This window comes from Xiphophorus maculatus, chromosome 4 (assembly GCF_002775205.1).
Source record: "Xiphophorus maculatus strain JP 163 A chromosome 4, X_maculatus-5.0-male, whole genome shotgun sequence".
NCBI classification, from domain to species: domain Eukaryota; kingdom Metazoa; phylum Chordata; class Actinopteri; order Cyprinodontiformes; family Poeciliidae; genus Xiphophorus; species Xiphophorus maculatus.
This window is the reverse complement of record NC_036446.1, coordinates 12,531,620-12,547,358: the sequence shown is the minus strand read 5'-3', so window position 1 is coordinate 12,547,358 and position 15,739 is coordinate 12,531,620. Positions and strand designations below refer to the sequence as shown.

The 15,739-nt window shown below is 37.6% G+C and overlaps 2 protein-coding genes across 2 annotated transcripts; both read right to left on the bottom strand.

Moving 5' to 3' along the window:
• Positions 1-2,163: 2,163 nt before the first annotated feature.
• LOC111608391 (phospholipase A2 inhibitor and Ly6/PLAUR domain-containing protein-like) lies at positions 2,164-3,426 on the bottom strand. Its single transcript, XM_023332336.1, has 5 exons — positions 3,381-3,426; positions 3,011-3,127; positions 2,778-2,930; positions 2,430-2,537; positions 2,164-2,324 (listed from the first exon to the last, which is right to left on the bottom strand). Exons 1-5 carry the CDS (start codon positions 3,424-3,426, stop codon positions 2,164-2,166), a joined length of 585 nt encoding a protein of 194 aa, XP_023188104.1.
• An 8,034-nt stretch (positions 3,427-11,460) lies between these two features.
• LOC111608404 (urokinase plasminogen activator surface receptor-like) lies at positions 11,461-13,235 on the bottom strand. The gene is made up of 6 exons (XM_023332373.1): positions 13,190-13,235; positions 12,820-12,936; positions 12,584-12,739; positions 12,236-12,343; positions 11,996-12,130; positions 11,461-11,680 (listed from the first exon to the last, which is right to left on the bottom strand). The coding sequence occupies exons 1-6, from the start codon at positions 13,233-13,235 to the stop codon at positions 11,613-11,615; spliced, it is 630 nt and encodes a 209-aa protein (XP_023188141.1). The 3' UTR covers positions 11,461-11,612.
• Between the last annotated feature and the right edge of the window lie 2,504 nt (positions 13,236-15,739).

Sequence of the window (15,739 nt, the reverse complement as noted above, 5' to 3'; positions counted from 1 at the left end):
GGGGATGGTGTCGTCTGTGACTCGGTCTACAGTGCGTTTGTACTGCCCTTTGATCGCTGTGGTTACCTTGATGGGGGAGGTGAGACGACAGACATCTTTATTATCATCTCAGCTGATCGCTTCAGAGAAAATGATGTCAAACTTGCAAAGGAGATCAAGAAGATGGGGAAGAAGTTCTACTTTGTTCGCTCAAAGGTTGACAATAATTTATGACATGAAGAAAGAAAGAAAGATTTCAGCCAAGAAAAGTATTTAGCACAGATCAGAGAACATTATGTTAGTAGTGTCTTCCAATGACTGCTGTTCTCAAGAGACATTTTTAATACACTTTAAAAGAAAATAGATGAAATTGCATAGGTCTATAACATGAATGTGTCCTGTTTGTAACACAGATCTTAAGGATCATGGATTTGAGTCTCCACAGGTCATCCTGATGTCCAACCATGACATCCAACTGTATGATTTCCATCACTTACGAGACGCCTTAGAGAGGGATCTACCTGAACACAAGAGAGACGCTCTACTGTTTTCCTCTCTCAACATTTTCCCAGATATCATTGAAAATAAGAAAAAGTTTTTTACAGTGTCAAATATGGGTTCTTACTGCTCTACACTGTAAAACTGGGGTGTCAAACTCCAGTCCTCAAGGGCCGCTGTCCTGCAACTTTTAGATGTGTCTGGAAAACTGATCTACACAAAGAGGAGGTAATTAAACCATTTCATTCCAGTGTTTTGTACGTGTTGCACATCTAAAAACTGCAGGACAGCGGCCCTTGAGGACTGGAGTTTCACACCTGTGCCCTATATTGTTTCTTGTAGACAGATCATATTTTCTTTACCACTATATCAGGGGTGCCCGAAGTTGGTCTTCGAGGGCCGGCATCCTGCACGTTTTAGTTCTCTCCCTGGTGGTACCAACAACCTTTTCAGCTTGTCAATGTTCTTCTTAGGCCTTCTAATGATCCATCATTTGATCCAGGTGCGTTAAACCAGGGAGAAAACTAAAACATGCAGGATGTCGGCCCTCAAGGACCAACTTTGGACACCCTGCTGTAAAACAAAACCTTCTTGTCAATAATGGATTTCAAGTCAACATGACTTCATTTTCATCAACTTGCTGTTTGTGTTCATCTTAAACAAATGACATGAACTTTTGGATAAAAATGTTTGATAAATTAATCTATTTAAATTGAATAAATGTAAAACATTATGTATTTGAAAGTGGTGAGAATTTTAGATTGTAAAAGGTTAAAGCTGGACGATATTCCCCAAATATTGTCCTGTTGGTATGAAACTCATACCTTTAGCTCAGAGAACAGGTGATTATGTAGGAAAAGCTATTTCACTCTGAACTCTTTATTTCTTCATGTTTGAGGAGGGATGCATTTTTTGACAAAGCAAATTATTCATGTGGCAACAGCCATTCAGTTATCTTAAAAAAATCCTTCACTCACACCTAATTTTATTCCCTCTCTCCTTTTACCCCCAGCCTTTCAGTTCATGTTTTTAAATCATTTCAGTCAATCTTCCTCAGTTGCATCAGTTTAAAAAATAAACATTTAGAATCAGAAAAGTACACAGAATTATTTTTTAATGCATTTATTCAGCAGGATTTCTTTTTAGAGCACAACAGCAGTGAAGTATTGAGGATGTTTACAGAATTGTGCTTGGTTTTATCTTAGTGAATTTATAGAGAATCAATGAAAAGAAAAAACAGATTTATTAAATGAATTATGCATAAAAAGAAAACCTGGTAGCATTGCAATTATTTCTATCAGCTAAGAAAGTAAGACAGCTACTTTCTCTCTGAGTCTCTCCAGGTTGAATTTTACATTCATGTTGGTTAGTTTTCCATTCAAACTCTACAATCTTGGGCTCTGAAAGCTTTTAACTTTGATTAAAACAAGTTTTAATATTAAATCAAAGAAAATGAAACATGTTTATTCCACATCTATAACTTCAAGTCATTTTATTTTTTCAAAACTAAACATTTAGAATCAGATCGGTACTGGACCCAGAATAATAAAAAATTGTGTTTATTGAGGAAGATTATTTTAGTATAGAACAACAAAGTATAGAGGATGTTGTTGATTATAACATGCTGCTTAGCTAACCAAGCTATAGAATCAAATAAAAAGAACAGGTTTAGAAAACGAATTGTGATTAAAAAGTGCTGCTGGTGCTGCTGGCGCCGTTGCAGTAGTCACTCTGGCAGCAGCTAATATTTGATCCAGTGATCTGATTCACCAGTGAAGCTGCCCTATCTGAGCACACCGACTCAGAGGCACATCCCTTCAGCGTCAGACTTACTCCAGCTACATTTTCTTTAAAAATGAGAATAAAGTTAGGATGTCATAAACACATTTGGATCTGTTCTTAATGTTCTTGTGATGATAAATATGAAGCATGCAAACATGTTGGCCTCTTACCTGTTACTTTAAAGCAGGAGTTTTCATCCCCTGCACAGTTAAGGGTTTTTGTGCAGTTTTCTCCGTCACAACTGAAGCACTTTTTTCCATTTGTAGTGGAATTGTACTCTAAGATACAGAGATAGTTATTCTACTGAAAAGAAATGAAGAATTATTATAATTTTTTCTTAAAAACTTAATTTTTTTGTCACCAACTTGTTTCTCCTAAAACATGTATATGAAGCTGGACTCACAAAACTAAGTGTATTCTGTTTTTTATCCAAATCTCTAATGGGTTAAAAAAGTTTGTGAGCACTGTAAATTCAAATTGTACAAAGTATTGAAAAACATAACCAATGAATTAATTACCAGGTTTTGTGTAGTTAATCCGAGCGTTGCAGAGATCTTCACTGCAGCACTTGCTGTTTTGTACAATTCTTTCAGCTCCAAAGTTGACAGAGTAGCTAAGACACAGTTCAGATATAATGCAACCTTTGTAGTTGCGCTCAATCTTTGCACCATCTGTAATTAAAGAACATAAACTTTAAAGTGATGAGTTCAGAAACTAAATGTCATCAACTGGAAACCTCACAAATACGTACCTGAAAAATAGACTTCTGTTGCTACTAAACAACTATAGTTCTGTGAGGGACATTCAGTTGTTTCTGCATAGCAATTTACGTAGGGGCCAGGTACACATTTACATTTCAGGTTGTCAGCTAATTAAAACAAAGAGAAAATGAACATTATTACATTTTTTCTAAATAACAAAATTCTCTTCTTAACCAAGACAAAATGGTTGAATCACATCAGCACAAAATACAGAGAGGGAAGAAAAAGTTTAAAAGGTTTAACAAGACAAACAGGAATTAGATAATTATTGTAGTTTTTAATGGGAGAAAATCTAAATTTAATGAAATCACACTAAACATTATAATGTTAGAATAATATTAATCATAATCAAAAACTTGCCTTCCGGTAGAAACAGCACCACGAGCACCAAAGTGAAGAGGAACATTTTGCTGATGGATCACAAAGTGAGTGATAACTTTCTCAGTTGAAAATATATATTGAAAGATTTTCTGGGAGGGGATCTACTCTCAGTTTTACACCTCCTCTAACTAAGCAGATCCTCCTGCTTGTGATTGGCAGATTCATAATGTATGTAAAAAGAAGCACACTACTAGCCAATCAGAAACAGGCCTTACTGTTATCACAGTACTTTAATCTAAGGAAATTGTTATATGACATGATCCTCAGAAATGAATTGTTTGATGTTTGTTCAGACTTTTTTTTATAAGTGTGATGAAAATAAAGTACAGTATGTATTTACGTATTGTAGAAGAAAATGTTAAATGTGTCTGTTTGGTCCCACAGACCAAGATCCAGCATCCCTTACAGTTTAAGAAATGTTTATAAGAAATCTACAATAACTATCTGTCAAACACTTACAAACTACAATTAGGTGTTCATAATCAGAGAGACCAACCTTTACCTGACACTACAATGCTGTGAAAATTCCTATGTATCTAATTTCTATAAAATAAATGAAAACACAAAAAGGAATTGAACCACATTTACTGATTTTACATATTTGTCAATCAATTTTTATATGATTTAGTTCCTTTGAGTTTAACAGTAATTTCAACCTGGACAGACACACACACACACAGTGAGAGAGAGAGAGAGCTATTAGAAATTTTGACTGACAAATGAAAGTCTTTGGCACTCAGACCCAGGAGAAAGACATTGTGTCAAACAGAGTATTTGTGCTTAAAGCTCACAAATACCTTCAAATGGCTCTTGGCTCACACCTCTGTTTTACTCTCTAACTGCAGCAAAGTGCAGGAAACTGGTTTCACTGGACATAAGATTTCCTCTTCTGCAAGACTAAATGACCAACAATGAATTATGTTCATTTAAAAATTTGTGAGCTGTAAAATTAAAACTTTAAAATTAAAACGAAGCATAAAATGCACTGTGATGAACTTTGGTGTAAATTCAAACTAGAAGATGCTTTTCTTTTCACCTGCTCAGTTAATCACCTCATTGTTAATCTCAAAAACATGATTAAATCAAATACCATGTGCATTTTAGTAGCCTGGCCACTGCCTTCCTACAGTGAAGGCCCAAAATGTTTTTACCCAAGTCAGAGACAGTTATCTGTGATACTGACTAAATGTATGTAAACTTTTGAATAGGAGGAAAGTTACAAAACAATTTCTAAAAACTGTTTTTGCCAAGTTTTCTGGCATTTAGCAAATAGAAATAACTTCAGTAATTCTGACATAAAACAAGAGAGTTTTAGTCTGATTTAACTTCAGATGTGATAAAAAATATATGTTGTTGTATGTAAATATCTGGTTGTAACTTTACGTGTTAAGTTATTCAAAATTTAAAACCTTTTCCTCCATGTGGAACATAATTTCCTCTATATGGAAATAGTTTTCTACATGGAGGAAATAAGGTTAAAACCACATGTCTACAAATGTCTCTGTGCCTAATATCTAACAGGAAACCTCAGTTTAGTTTGTCACACGCAAATTTGTTATATTAAACAAATAAGCTCTTGTTTACTATTTTATTAATTTTCTCTGCAAAATTAAGAAGCAAAAAAAAAACCTGTTGAAATGAGTATTTTTAATGTGCTTGATCAAAATGTAAAATGATTCTTATTGTGACTATTCACTTCATTTTAGTGCCAAAAACTAAATATTTCTAGAAAAAAATATATGGAAAATGATGGATTTTTAATGTTCTTCTGATTTGATTTTTAAATAATTCATGAAATTCATTTTGTTGTAAATTGATAAAGATGGCTAATATATTCCAGAAATATACTGAAACAAATCTCACACCTTGAAATTCACCATTATAACAAGTTTTCTAATGGACTCAGGCTCTAGAGGCCGCGTCCTCCCTAAACGTCTCTTTGGTCTCTTGAACACTGAGACAAATGTATCAACATTTATAAGCATATTTTCAAGACTGTGTTGAGGATTTTTACCCATCATGTTGCTTGTGAATATTGTAGACAAGGAAATGACAATTTTAATAAACGTTGATGAGGCGAAGCAGCCAGGATTCATCGTTACACTGATACACAGAATCAGAGGAGTTTCTGGTGATGCAAAACATTTGTTTCATTTGTGAAGCATTTTATGTTGAAATATGTAAAAACTGTTATAATTTTCCATTTGATCCATCCATACATTCATTTTCTTACACCCTTGTCCCTAGTGGGGTCAGGAGGTGCTGGTGACTGTCTCCAGCTAATGTTCTGGGCGAGAGGCAGAGTCACCCTTCACAGGTCGCCAGTCTGTCACAGGACATTTTCTGTTTCATCTCTTTTATTAAACAAAATAAAATAATATTATATTATGAATAACTTGCTGTTTCTATACATTTTGGATAATTAAGGTTCAAACTAAATCTGCAAAGGTAAACAACCAGACAACATGGCAAGATGTAATCATGGAACTGTGCTAATAAATACTCAAAACAATATTTATTTTTCCTGTAAAGTCAGATCTTTTTGTTATTTTGGGGATCAAACAGAGTATTTGTGCTTAAAGCTCACAAATGTCTTGAAATGGCTCTTGGCTCACACCTCTGTTTTACTCTCTAACTGCAGCAAAGTGCAGGAAACTGGTTTCACTGGACATAAGATTTCCTCTTCTGCAAGACTAAAGGACCAACAATGAATTATGTTCATTTAAAAATCTGTGAGCTGTAAAATTAAAGCTTTTTTTTACACCTCCAGGCGTCTTTATGTGAGCTCTAGTGTCCCTTACATGACAGTAGATTGACAGGAAACGGGGAAGACATGCGGCAAATGTCGTCGGGTCCGGGAGTCGAACCAGCAACGGTCGCGTCGAGGACTCAAGGCCTCCAAATACGGGTTGCGCTAACCACTACGCTACCACGGCACGCCCTAAAATTAAAACTTTAAAATTAAAACAAAGTATAAAATGCCAGCTTCTGCAACCGAGGATCGGACCGCCAGGGTCCCCGCCCTTGGTCGCCACCCATCACACAATGCACCCGACCCCTTTGGCCCTCCCACGGGTGGTGGGCCCATGGGAGGGGGGACCCATGTTTCCTCTTTGGGCTGAGCCCAGCTGGGCCCCATGGGTAAAAGCCCGGCCACCAGGCGCTCGCCATCGTGCCCCTCCCCTCCAGGCCTGGCTCCAGAGTGGGGCCCCGGTGACCCGCGTCCGGGCAAGGGAACACCAAGTCCAAGATTTTCATTCATCATTGGGGTCTTTGGGCTGCGTTTTGTCTGGTCCCTCACCTAGGACCTGTCTGCCTTGGGTGACCCTACCAGGGGCATGAAGCCCCAGACAGCATAGCTCCTAGGATCATTGGGACACTCAAACCCCTCCACCACTATAAGGTGTTCAAAAAGGGGGACCGGAGGGTGTGCTCCAATTAAAGAGGGGTCACACTCTTAAGCCTCCCTGGCAAGGTCAATTCAGGGGTCCTGGAGAGGAGGGTCCGTCGGATAGTCGAACCTCGGATTCAGGAAGAGCAGTGTGGTTTTCATCCTGGTCGTGGAACACTGGACCAGCTCTACACCCTTGGCAGGGTCCTGGAGGGTGCACGGGAGTTCACCCAACCAGTCTACATGTGTTTTGTGGACTCGGAGAAGGCGTTCGACCGTGTCCCTCGGGGAGCCCTGTGGGGGGTTCTCCGGGAGTATGGGGTACCAGGCCCTTTGATACGGGCTGTCAGGTCCCTGTATGACCGGTGTCAGAGTCTGGTCCGCATTGCCGACAGTAAGTCGGGCTCGTTTCCGGTGAGAGTTGGACTCCGCCAGGGCTGCCCTTTGTCACCGATTCTGTTAATCACTTTCATGGACAGAATTTCTAGGCGCGGCCAAGGTGTTGAGGGGATCTGATTTGGTGGCCTTAGGATCTCATCTCTGCTTTTTTCAGACGATGTGGTCCTTTTGGCTTCATCGGGCCGTGATCTGCAGCTCTCGCTGGAGCGGTTCGCAGCCGAGTGTGAAGCGGCCGGGATGGGGATCAGTGCCTCCAAATCCGAGGCCATGGTCTTGAGCCGGTAAAGGGTAGAGTGCCTTCTCCGGGTCAAGGGGGGTGTCCTGCCCCAGGTGGAGGAGTTCAAGTATCTCGGGATCTTGTTCACGAATAAGGGAAGAAGGGAGCGGGAGATCGACAGGCAGATTGGCGCAGCGTCTGCTGTCAAGCGGGCGCTGTACCGGTCCGTCGTGGTGAAGAGAGAGCTGAGCCAAAAGGCGAAGCTCTCGATTTACCGGTCGATCTACATTCCCACCCTCATCTATGGTCATGAGCTTTGGGTCATGACCGAAAGAACGAGATCGCGGATACAAGTGGCCGAAACGGGTTTTCTCCATAGGGTGGCTGAGCTCTCCCTTAGAGATAGGGTGAGAAGCTCAGTCATCCGGGAGGGACTCAGAGTAGAGCCTCTGCTCCTTCACATCGAGAGGAGCCAGTTGAGGTGGCTCGGGCATCTGGTCAGGATGCCTCCTGGACGCCTCCCTGGTGAGGTGTTCCAGGCTCGTCCCACAGGGAGGAGGCCCTGGGGAAGACCCAGGACACGCTGGAGGGACTATGTCTCTCGGCTGGCCTGGGAACGCCTCGGGATTCCCCCGGAAGAGCTGGAAGAAGTGGCTGGGGAGAGGGAAGTCTGGGCCTCCCTTCAGGGGTTACCTGCTAACCCCGCAACCCGACCCCGGATGAGCGGAAGAAGATGGATGGATGGATGGATGGTATAAAATGCACTGTGATGAACCTTGGTGTAAATTCAAACTGGAAGATTCTTTTCTTTTCACCTGCTCAGTTAATCACCTCATTATTAATCTCAAAAACATGATTAAATCAAATACCATGTGCATTTTAGTAGCCTAGCCACTACCTACAATGAAGAAAATTTTTAAAAATCTGTCAAATTTACGGTAAAAATTGTAAAATGCTAACAGTTACAGAATCCAAAGCATTACGTTACCGTAAAAAAACATTTAATTATCATAACTCAAGAAATATAAATTTTATGTCAGTTTTACTTTTATGAAATGTTGAAACCACAAAACTTCACTGTGGAAATATTAGAAGTTGTAAAATTCATAGAAAGTACTGTAATATTGCCAGCAGGTTCTTACCCTAAAAAATTAGCTAAAATTAAAACATTTTGCTGATTTTTGCATATACATCGTAAAACCGTTAAAGCAAGTTGCAAAAATAATTTTTACAGAGAGTAGAGCCCAGGTATGATAATTTGGTTTCATTATTTTATTTAGTTTTCAATTTAATTTATAACATCCTTCATGTTTTGTCTGCACACACCTGCAGCCTGGAGATGGAAAATGTCAGGAAACCAGCAAACGACTTTTATCCGTGCTGAGCAGGGCAGGTGCTGCAGCAAAATCTGTGACCCATCATTTTCTGTAACTCAGCGAGGAGAAGAGTATTTACGTAACCTGCATAAATACTGATACATATGGGGTTGCAAACTTCATTTCTCTTCCTGATAGTTTGACTGATTTCTCCTGAGTTTCTCATCGTGTCAAACAAGAAATCAGTGTGTTTTAGATTTGGTGTGACTCAAATTAACTGAAATGTGTCAGTGAATCAATCTGAGGTTTGTGGAAGGAAACCCATAACGTTTTTACCCAAGTCAGAGACAGTTATCTGTGATACTGACTAAATGTATGTAAACTTTTGAATAGGAGGAAAGTTACAAAACAATTTCTAAAAAATGTTTTCGCCAGGTTTTCTGGCATTTACCAAATAGAAATAACTTCAGTAATTCTGACATAAAACAAGAGAGTTTTAGTCTGATTTAACTTCAGATGTGATAAAAAAATATATGTTGTTGTATGTAAATATATGGTTGTAACTTTACGTGTTAAATTATTCAAAATTTAAAACCATTTCCTTCATGTGGAACATAATTTCCTCTATATGGAAATAGTTTTCTACGTGGAGGAAATAAGGTTAAAACCACATGTCTACAAATGTCTCTGTGCCTAATATCTAACAGAAAACCTCAGTTTAGTTTGTCACACGCAAATTTGTTACAGTAAACAAATAAGCTCTTGTTTACTATTTTATTAATTTTCTCTGCAAAATTAAGAAGCAAAAAAAACAACCAAAAACTGTTGAAATGAGTATTTTTAATGTGCTTGATCAAAATGTAAAAATGATTTTATTGTGACTATTCACTTCATTTTAGTCCCAAAAACAAAATATTTCTAGAAAAAAACATGTGAAAATTGATGGATTTTTAATGCTCTTCTGATTTGATTTTTAAATAATACATGCCATTTATTTCTTGTAAATTGATATAGATGGTCCAATATATTTCCAGAAATATACAGAAAAATTCTCTTTGTGTCCTGTTTGTAACACAGATCTTAAGGATCATGGATTTGAGTCTCCACAGGTCATCCTGATGTCCAACCATGACATCCAACTGTATGATTTCCATCACTTACGAGACGCCTTAGAGAGGGATCTACCTGAACACAAGAGAGACGCTCTACTGTTTTCCTCTCTCAACATTTTCCCAGATATCATTGAAAAGAAGAAAAAGTTTTTTACAGTGTCAAATATGGGTTCTTACTGCTCTACACTGTAAAACTGGGGTGTCAAACTCCAGTCCTCAAGGGCCGCTGTCCTGCAACTTTTAGATGTGCCTGGAAAACTGATCTACACAAAGAGGAGGTAATTAAGCCATTTCATTCCAGTGTTTTGTACGTGTTGCACATCTAAAAACTGCAGGACAGCGGCCCTTGAGGACTGGAGTTTCACACCTGTGCCCTATATTGTTTCTTGTAGACAGATCATATTTTCTTTACCACTATATCAGGGGTGCCCGAAGTTGGTCTTCGAGGGCCGGCATCCTGCACGTTTTAGTTCTCTCCCTGGTGGTACCAACAACCTTTTCAGCTTGTCAATGTTCTTCTTAGGCCTTCTAATGATCCATCATTTGATCCAGGTGCGTTAAACCAGGGAGAAAACTAAAACATGCAGGATGTCGGCCCTCAAGGACCAACTTTGGACACCCTGCTGTAAAACAAAACCTTCTTGTCAATAATGGATTTCAAGTCAACATGACTTCATTTTCATCAACTTGCTGTTTGTGTTCATCTTAAACAAATGACATGAACTTTTGGATAAAAATGTTTGATAAATTAATCTATTTAAATTGAATAAATGTAAAACATTATGTATTTGAAAGTGGTGAGAATTTTAGATTGTAAAAGGTTAAAGCTGGACGATATTCCCCAAATATTGTCCTGTTGGTATGAAACTCATACCTTTAGCTCAGAGAACAGGTGATTATGTAGGAAAAGCTATTTCACTCTGAACTCTTTATTTCTTCATGTTTGAGGAGGGATGCATTTTTTGACAAAGCAAATTATTCATGTGGCAACAGCCATTCAGTTATCTTAAAAAAATCCTTCACTCACACCTAATTTTATTCCCTCTCTCCTTTTACCCCCAGCCTTTCAGTTCATGTTTTTAAATCATTTCAGTCAATCTTCCTCAGTTGCATCAGTTTAAAAAATAAACATTTAGAATCAGAAAAGTACACAGAATTATTTTTTAATGCATTTATTCAGCAGGATTTCTTTTTAGAGCACAACAGCAGTGAAGTATTGAGGATGTTTACAGAATTGTGCTTGGTTTTATCTTAGTGAATTTATAGAGAATCAATGAAAAGAAAAAACAGATTTATTAAATGAATTATGCATAAAAAGAAAACCTGGTAGCAATGCAATTATTTCTATCAGCTAAGAAAGTAAGACAGCTACTTTCTCTCTGAGTCTCTCCAGGTTGAATTTTACATTCATGTTGGTTAGTTTTCCATTCAAACTCTACAATCTTGGGCTCTGAAAGCTTTTAACTTTGATTAAAACAAGTTTTAATATTAAATCAAAGAAAATGAAACATGTTTATTCCACATCTATAACTTCAAGTCAATTTATTTTTTCAAAACTAAACATTTAGAATCAGATCGGTACTGGACCCAGAATAAAAAAAATTGTGTTTATTGAGGAAGATTATTTTAGTATAGAACAACAAAGTATAGAGGATGTTGTTGATTATAAAATGTTGCTTAGCTAACCAAGCTATAGAATCAAATAAAAAGAACAGGTTTAGAAAATGAATTGTGATTAAAAAGAAAACATGGCAGCAATTCAGTAGCTTCTGTGAGCTAAGAAAATAAGTTAGAAAACAACAGAGGCACCAACAGGAGCAGCAGGGTGGGACTGGTGCTGCTGGTGCTACTGGTGCTGCTGGTACTGCTGGTGCTGCTGGTGCTGCGGGTGCTGCAGGTGCTGCTGGTGCTGCTGGTGCTGCGGGTGCTGTTTGGGCTGCTGGTGCTGCTGGTGCTGCTGGTGCTGCTGGTGCTGCTGGTGCTGCTGGTGCTGTTGGTGCTGATGGTGTTGCTGGTGCTGCTGGTGCTACTGGTGCTACTGGTGCTACTGGTGCTGCTTGGGCTGCTGGTGCTGCTGGTGCTGCTGGTGCTGCTGGTGCTGCTGGTGCTGCTGGTGCTGTTTGGGCTTCTGGTGCTGCTGGTGCTGATGGTGTTGCTGGCGCTGTTGCAGTAGTCGCCCTGACAGCAGCTAATATTTGATCCAGTGAACTCATTCACCAGTGAAGCTGCCTTATCTAAGCACGCCAACTCAGAGGCACATCCCTTCAGCGTCAGACTTACTCCATTTACATTTTCTTTAAAAATGAGAGTAAAGTTATGATGTCATAAACACATTTGTATCTGGTCTTAATGTTCTTGTGATGATAAATATGAAGCATGCAAACATGTTGGCCTCTTACCTGTTACTTTAACGCAGTAGTTTTCATCCCCTGCACAGTTAAGGGTTTTCGTGCAGTTTTCTCCGTCACAGCTGAAGCACTTTTTTCCATTTGTAGTGGAATTGTACTCTAAGATACAGAGATAGTTATTCTACTGAAAAGAAATTAAGAATTATTATAATTTCTCTCTAAAAAACTTAATTTTTTTGTCACCAACTTGTTTCTCCTAAAACATGTATATGAAGCTGGAATCACAAAACTAAGTGTATTCTGTTTTTTATCCAAATCTGTAATGGGTTAAAAAGTTTGTAAGCACTGTAAATTCAAATTGTGCAAAGTATTGAAAAATACCACCAATGAATTAATTACCAGGTTTTGTGTAGTTAATCTGAGCGTTGCAGAGATCTTCACTGCAGCACTTGCTGCTTTGTACAATTCTGTAAGCTCCAACGTTGATAGAGTAGTTAAGACACAGATCAGACGTAATGCAACCTTTGTAGTTCCGCTCAGTAACATTTGCACCACCTGTAATTAAAGAACACAAATTTTAAAGTGATGAGTTCCCAAACTAAATGTCATCAACTGGAAATCTCACAAATACGTACCTTTAACTTTGACTTCTGTTGCTACTAAGCAACGATCGTACTGTGAGGGACATTTGGTTGTTTCCTTAGAGCAATTTACGTAGGGGCCAGGTACACATTCACATGTCAGGGTGTCAGCTAATTAAAACAAAGAGAAAATGAGCATTATTACATTTTTTCTAAATAACAAAATCCTTGTCTTAACCAAGACAAAATGGTTGAATCGCATCAGCACAAAATACAGAGAGGGAAGAAAAAGTTTAAAAGGTTTAACAAGACAAACAGGAATTAGATAATTATTGTAGTTTTTAATGGGAGAAAATCTAAATTTAATGAAATCACACTAAACATTATAATGTTAGAATAATATTAATCATAATCAAAAACTTGCCTTCCGGTAGAAACAGCACCACGAGCACCAAAGTGAAGAGGAACATTTTGCTGATGGATCACAAAGTGAGTGATAACTTTCTCAGTTGAAAATATATATTGAAAGATTTTCTGGGAGGGGATCTACTCTCAGTTTTACACCTCCTCTAACTAAGCAGATCCTCCTGCTTGTGATTGGCAGATTCATAATGTATGTAAAAAGAAGCACACTACTAGCCAATCAGAAACAGGCCTTTCTTTTATCACAGTACTCTAATCTAAGGAAATTGTTATATGACATGATCCTCAGAAATGAATTGTTTGATGTTTATTCAGACTTCTTTTTATAAGTGTGATGAAAATAAACTACAGTATGTATTTACGTATTGTAGAAGAAAATGTTAAATGTGTCTGTTTGGTCCCACAGACCAAGATCCAGCATCCCTTACAGTTTAAGAAATGTTTATAAGAAATCTACAATAACTATCTGTCAGACACTTACAAACTACAATTAGGTGTTCATAACCAGAGAGACCTACCTTTACCTGACACTACAATGCTGTGAAAATTCCTATGTATCTAATTTCTATAAAATAAATGAAAACACAAAAAGGAATTGAACCACATTTACTGATTTTACATATTTGTCAATCAATTTTATATGATTTAGTTCCTTTGAGTTTAACAGTAATTTCAACCTGGACACACACACACACACACACGCACACACACACACACACACAAACACACACGCACACACACACACACACACACAAACACACACACACAGAGAGAGAGAGAGAGAGAGAGAAAATGAGAGAGAGGTATTAGAAAGTTTGATTGAAAAATGAAAATCTTTGGCGCTCGGACCCAGGAGAAAGACATTGTGTCAAACAGATTATTTGTGCTTAAAGCTCACAACTGTCTTGAAATGGCTCTTGGCTCACACCTCTGCTTTATTCTCTAACTGCAGCAAAGTGCAGGAAACTGGTTTCATTGGACATAAGATGTCCTCGTCTGCAAGACTAAATGACCAACAATGAATTATGTTTATTTAAAAATCTGTGAGCTGTAAAATTAAAACTTTAAAATTAAAACAAAGTATAAAATGCACTATGATGAACTTTGGTGTAAATTCAAACTAGAAGATGCTTTTCTTTTCACCTGCTCAGTTAATCACCTCATTATTAATCTCAAAAACATGATTAAATCAAATACCATGTGCATTTTAGCAGCCTGGCCACTGCCTTCCTCTGTAAATGTTTTTTAAAAATCTGTCAAATTTATGATAAAAAATTGTAAAATGCTAACAGTTACATATTCCAAAGCATTACATTACCGTAAAAAAAACCCATTTAATTATCATAACTCAAGAAATATAAATTTTACGTCAGTTTTATTTTTATGAAATATTGAAACCACAAAACTTCACTGTGGAAATATTAGAAGTTGTAAAATTCATAGAAAGTACTGTAATATTGCCAGCAGGTTCTTACCCTAAAAAATTAGCTAAAATTAAAACATTTGGCTGATTTTTTCATATACAACGTAAAACCGATAAAGCAACCTGCAAAAATAATTTTTACAGAGAGTAGAGCCCAGGTATGATATTTTGGTTTCATTATTTTATTTAGTTTTCAATTTAATTTATAACATCTTTCATGTTTTGTCTGCACACACCTGCAGCCTGGAGATGGAAAATGTCAGGAAACCAGCAAACGGCTTTTATCCGTGCTGAGCAGGGCAGGTGCTGCAGCAAAATCTGTGACCCATCATTTTCTGTAACTCAGCGAGGAGAAGAGTATTTACGTAACCTGCATAAATACTGATACATATGGGGTTGCAAACTTCATTTCTCTTCCTGATAGTTTGACTGATTTCTCCTGAGTTTCTCATCGTGTCAAACAAGAAATCAGTGTGTTTTAGATTTGGTGTGACTCAAATTAACTGAAATGTGTCAGTGAATCAATCTGAGGTTTGTGGAAGGAAACCCACAACGTTTTTACCCAAGTCAGAGACAGTTATCTGTGATACTGACTAAATGTATGTAAACTTTTGAATAGGAGGAAAGTTACAAAACAATTTCTAAAAAATGTTTTCGCCAGGTTTTCTGGCATTTACCAAATAGAAATAACTTCAGTAATTCTGACATAAAACAAGAGAGTTTTAGTCTGATTTAACTTCAGATGTGATAAAAAATATATGTTGTTGTTTGTAAATATCTATTTGTAACTTTACGTGTTAAGTTATTCAAAATTTAAAACCTTTTCCTCCATGTGGAACATAATTTCCTCTATATGGAAATAGTTTTCTACATGGAGGAAATAAGGTTAAAACCACATGTCTACAAATGTCTCTGTGCCTAATATCTAACAGGAAACCTCAGTTTAGTTTGTCACACGCAAATCTGTTATAGTAAACAAATAAGCTCTTGTTTATATTTTATCAATTTTTCTATGGAAAATTAAGAAGCAAAAAAAAAAAAAAAAACTGTTGAAATGAGTATTTTTAATGTGCTTGATCAAAATGTAAAAATGATTTTATTGTGACTATTCACTTCATTTTAGCGCCA